At 38.8% G+C, this 3960-nt stretch overlaps 1 protein-coding gene across 1 annotated transcript; it reads right to left on the bottom strand.

Moving 5' to 3' along the window:
• Positions 1 to 1117: 1117 nt before the first annotated feature.
• LOC134659940 (uncharacterized) lies at positions 1118 to 3452 on the bottom strand. The gene is made up of 4 exons (XM_063515637.1): positions 3394 to 3452; positions 2423 to 2650; positions 1640 to 1775; positions 1118 to 1195 (listed from the first exon to the last, which is right to left on the bottom strand). Exons 1-4 carry the CDS (start codon positions 3450 to 3452, stop codon positions 1127 to 1129), a joined length of 492 nt encoding a protein of 163 aa, XP_063371707.1. The 3' UTR covers positions 1118 to 1126.
• Positions 3453 to 3960: the final 508 nt, after the last annotated feature.

Below are 3960 nucleotides of genomic sequence, written 5' to 3' on the forward strand. Positions count from 1 at the left end.
AATTACTTCTCCCGTCTTATAATAATATCCCCATATACAAAGTTTCAAGTCCAACACTCACAAAAATATTTGATCTCCTTATAAACTTTCAACCCCTTTTTCACCACCTTGGGGGATGAATTTTCGAAAACGCAGAAATTAGTTTTCTTGTTTTTTAATATAGTACATTTTTACAAAGTTTCAATTTCCTAGCTCAAAATAAAACTTGAACCCCATACAAACTTTCATCCCCTTTTTTACCCCCTTAGAGGTTGAATTACCTAAAACGTCGCAATTACTTTTTTTTTGTCATCGGCTATTATGCCTTTCTAAGAAGTTTCAAAGCATTTGTAATGGATTCAAACTTTCAACCCCTTTTTAACCCTGTTAGGGGATGAATTTTCAAAAACGCTGAAATTACTTTTCCCGTCTTATAATAATATCCCCATATACAAAGTTTCAAGTCCAACACTCATAAAAATATTTGATCTCCATATAAACTTTCAACCCCTTTTTCACCACCTTGGGGGATGAATTTTTGAAAACGCAGAAATTAGTTTTCTTGTTTTTTAATATAGTACATTTTTACAAAGTTTCAATTTCCTAGCTCAAAATAAAATTTGAACCCCATACAAACTTTCATCCCCTTTTTAACCCCCTTAGGGGTTGAATTTCTCAAAATCGCTCCTTAGCTCTTATACATTTTATAAATGCAACCTAGTGTCCAAATTTCAACTTTCTAGCATTTGTAGTTTCGGCTCTACGTTGATGAGTCAGTCAGTCAGTCAGTCAGTCAGTCAATCAGTCAGGACACGTGCATTTATATATATAGATGACTGGTAGAAAATAAAATAAAACAATACTTATGTAACTGTACATAATTAGGCATTAAAACACTCGAGTGATCCTATTAAGAAACTCACTGACGTTCGTTTCTTAAACCCACACTCGTATTTTAATGCCTCTCATTATGTAGCAGTCACATAAACTACTAGTATACAATAGTGATATAAGTAATCAAGCTTTTCAATTTCGTACAAAGTATCGTACAACAATATCGTCGTTTTTATATCACGATAGGGATTGAACTGAACATTACAAAACAATTTATCTTTTCATCAATCATCAATTTATTATATATTTGATTTCAATGGTTGCGGCCAGGAGTCTTGTCCGGCCCGGCAATCGTACGGACCATGTCAGCAAGATGAGTCACCTGCAAAGGCAAAATAAAATAAGCAAGAAAAAAAAACCGGCCAAGAGTCAACCGGTTTCTATCGGTGGTACATAATAGGCTACATGACAAATTTTCATTTATATAGTATTAATCAATCAGGTTTGTTTTTAGGATCAAATGTCTATATGGGACCCATTGCATTAAAGCAACACAAAAGTCAGAAATGATAGTCAAAGTCTGACAGTCGTCCTTCACTCGCGAAACGCCCCGAACAAATCGCTATGTGAACGTGACGTCAAGGTCACTGAGAGCGCATATTGAAGTATGAACAAAACAAGAAAATTGCGTTTTTGTCGGTGAAATATTGCGTTTCGTACATGCTACCGGTGTTCATCGATTTATAAGACGTTATCTATCACAAAAGTACGGAACTTTCGGTGGGCGAGTCCGACCGGCTTTTTTTTTTGTATCCACATGTCTCACCTCTATAGCCAGATTGGCGATCTGCTCGTACGCATTGACGTGCTCCACCGGCCTCCACACGTCATACATCCTCTTGAGGGTCTTCGATATGTCTATCATCACGTTCATCTTATCTGACGCGTCGCCAAACACATATCTGGCGATAAAACACTTATTTAATACTAGCGACCCGGCGGCTTCGCACGGGTTAACAAATTATACATAAACCTTCCTCTTGAATCACTCTATCTATTAAAAAAAACCGCATTAAAATCCGTTGCGTAGTTTTAAAAATCTAAGCATACATAGATCATACAGAACGGCCACGCACCGCCCCGCCCCGACTCGCATTACCTCGCCCCGCGACTGAATCTGGCGTATTATCAGTAAAGCGACTTACCCACACATACACAATGACGCGTGTACAGACGTGCCGTGCACACATATAAACGCAATAGTAGTTTGTGTTACAAGGGATCAAATTGATATATTCCCGTCAAGGGCGTACATTGAATCCTGAGCATAATGAGGGATTTAAGTGTTAACGCCCAAGACGAAATAATCTTGATACCGTATGACACATACTGCTTTTGTGAGGAAAATAAAAAAATCTTAGTGTTGACACAATCTGATGCTTAAACAGATTATTTAAGCTAAAAAAATAATGTGCAAAACAATGTAAAAATAGTGTGCTGAAACAGAAAAGTCCCACTTTGATCCCTCCTAGCAGGGAAAAAGCTCCTTTCCGAATAGGAGGTGTGAAAATGTTTTTTGATGTATGGCGTGTCCGCCCTGTGACAGTACCCTAAATCAAAGCCCGTGGAGTTTTCGTAATCTGCCTTCACCAGCTCCGCCCTCTTGATTTTCAGGTCGCTATCTTTCACTGACTCATACATCAGACGGAAAAGCTTCATTTTCATGACGTCATCATCGTCTTTGCTGATGCCGAAGAGAGACTCGTTGAACTCGCGGGTGCTCAGGAGCGTGCTGGCGAGGGAACGCGCTTTGCGAATGTGCTGTATTGTTGGGGAACTGGAACAATGAGCAAAGTTGATGTTTGCACTTCGGGCTTAGGTATATTGAGAAATAATCTTGAAATAATACTCGAGCTTTGGAGAGTTCCAAACACGTGAAGCAAACGAATTTTCAGTTGTTGTTGTTTTCAGTGGTGTAAGAATTCTCAAGGGTTTTATGGGGTATCGTCAAGAGCCGCAATTATACCCCCTAAGTTTTATCTTACCTCAAGAGTTCATCGTTGTTTGCAAGGGACCCACTCCTTTCGAGCCTCCGCGGCAACTCGGGAACGGACCTCGCCTTTCTTGCACCAAGCAGTTGTCGAAGTGACGCTTTCACACTGAAATAAATTACTTTAACTGGAGTCCAGATCCAGTCGAGACAATTTTTCGCCAATCTGATGAAATTGTCCGATCGATTCAGGCCGCGCGGACGCAAACGCCAATTTGATTCCCCGATCAAATCAGCAGGTGCGGACACAAAAATGTCAATTTTCGAAGTTAGTATGTATGGTATCAGAGTAAAGCCTTTGATTGTGTAGATCACAGAATATTAATTAGTAAACTAGATTACTATGGAGTTCGTGGTTCTGTACTAGATTTGTTTACATCATATCTTAGCAGTCGTACTCAGTATGTTGAAATTAAAAATGTCAACGAATCTGGAAGAGAAGTACTCAACAAATCAGAACATAGATTATTAAAGTGCGGCGTCCCTCAAGGCTCAGTACTTGGGCCGCTACTGTTTATTATTTTCATTACTTGCCGGACTGTCTGCCTTGCGGGACCCCGTATCTGTATGCAGACGATACTAGTATCATTATAAAAGGCAATACCTTTGATGAACTGGGCCAAAAAGCTAAGCTGTGTTGGGATAGTATAGACAACTGGTTTAAGGCTAATGGCTTGCAATTAAACTTAAACAAAAGTAACTACATCACTTTCAGACGAGCAGTACATATGCCTGATTATTTCATTGATCTGCCAATTACCAAATCTGATAGTGTACGATTCCTTGGAATTGAATTAGACCCCTATTTAAGATGGCATCACCATATAGACATTTTGCGTAAAAAACTTGCAAGTGCATGCTTTTCATTAAAATCCCTGTCAAAACTTACCGATTCAGAAGCGTTAAAATCAGTATATCACGCCTACTTTGAAAGCATAGAAGTTTGGATATCGATATACGGCATAGAAGTTTGGGGAAATAGCACACAAATAAATGAAATTTTATTACTACAGAAAAAAAGTTTAAGACTTATCGTTGGTTACTTTCCAGAAACGCATTGAGACCTTTTTATAGAGTATAGAATCCTCACAGTAATA

Source organism: Cydia amplana, chromosome 26 (genome assembly GCF_948474715.1).
Source record: "Cydia amplana chromosome 26, ilCydAmpl1.1, whole genome shotgun sequence".
Lineage (NCBI taxonomy): Eukaryota > Metazoa > Arthropoda > Insecta > Lepidoptera > Tortricidae > Cydia > Cydia amplana.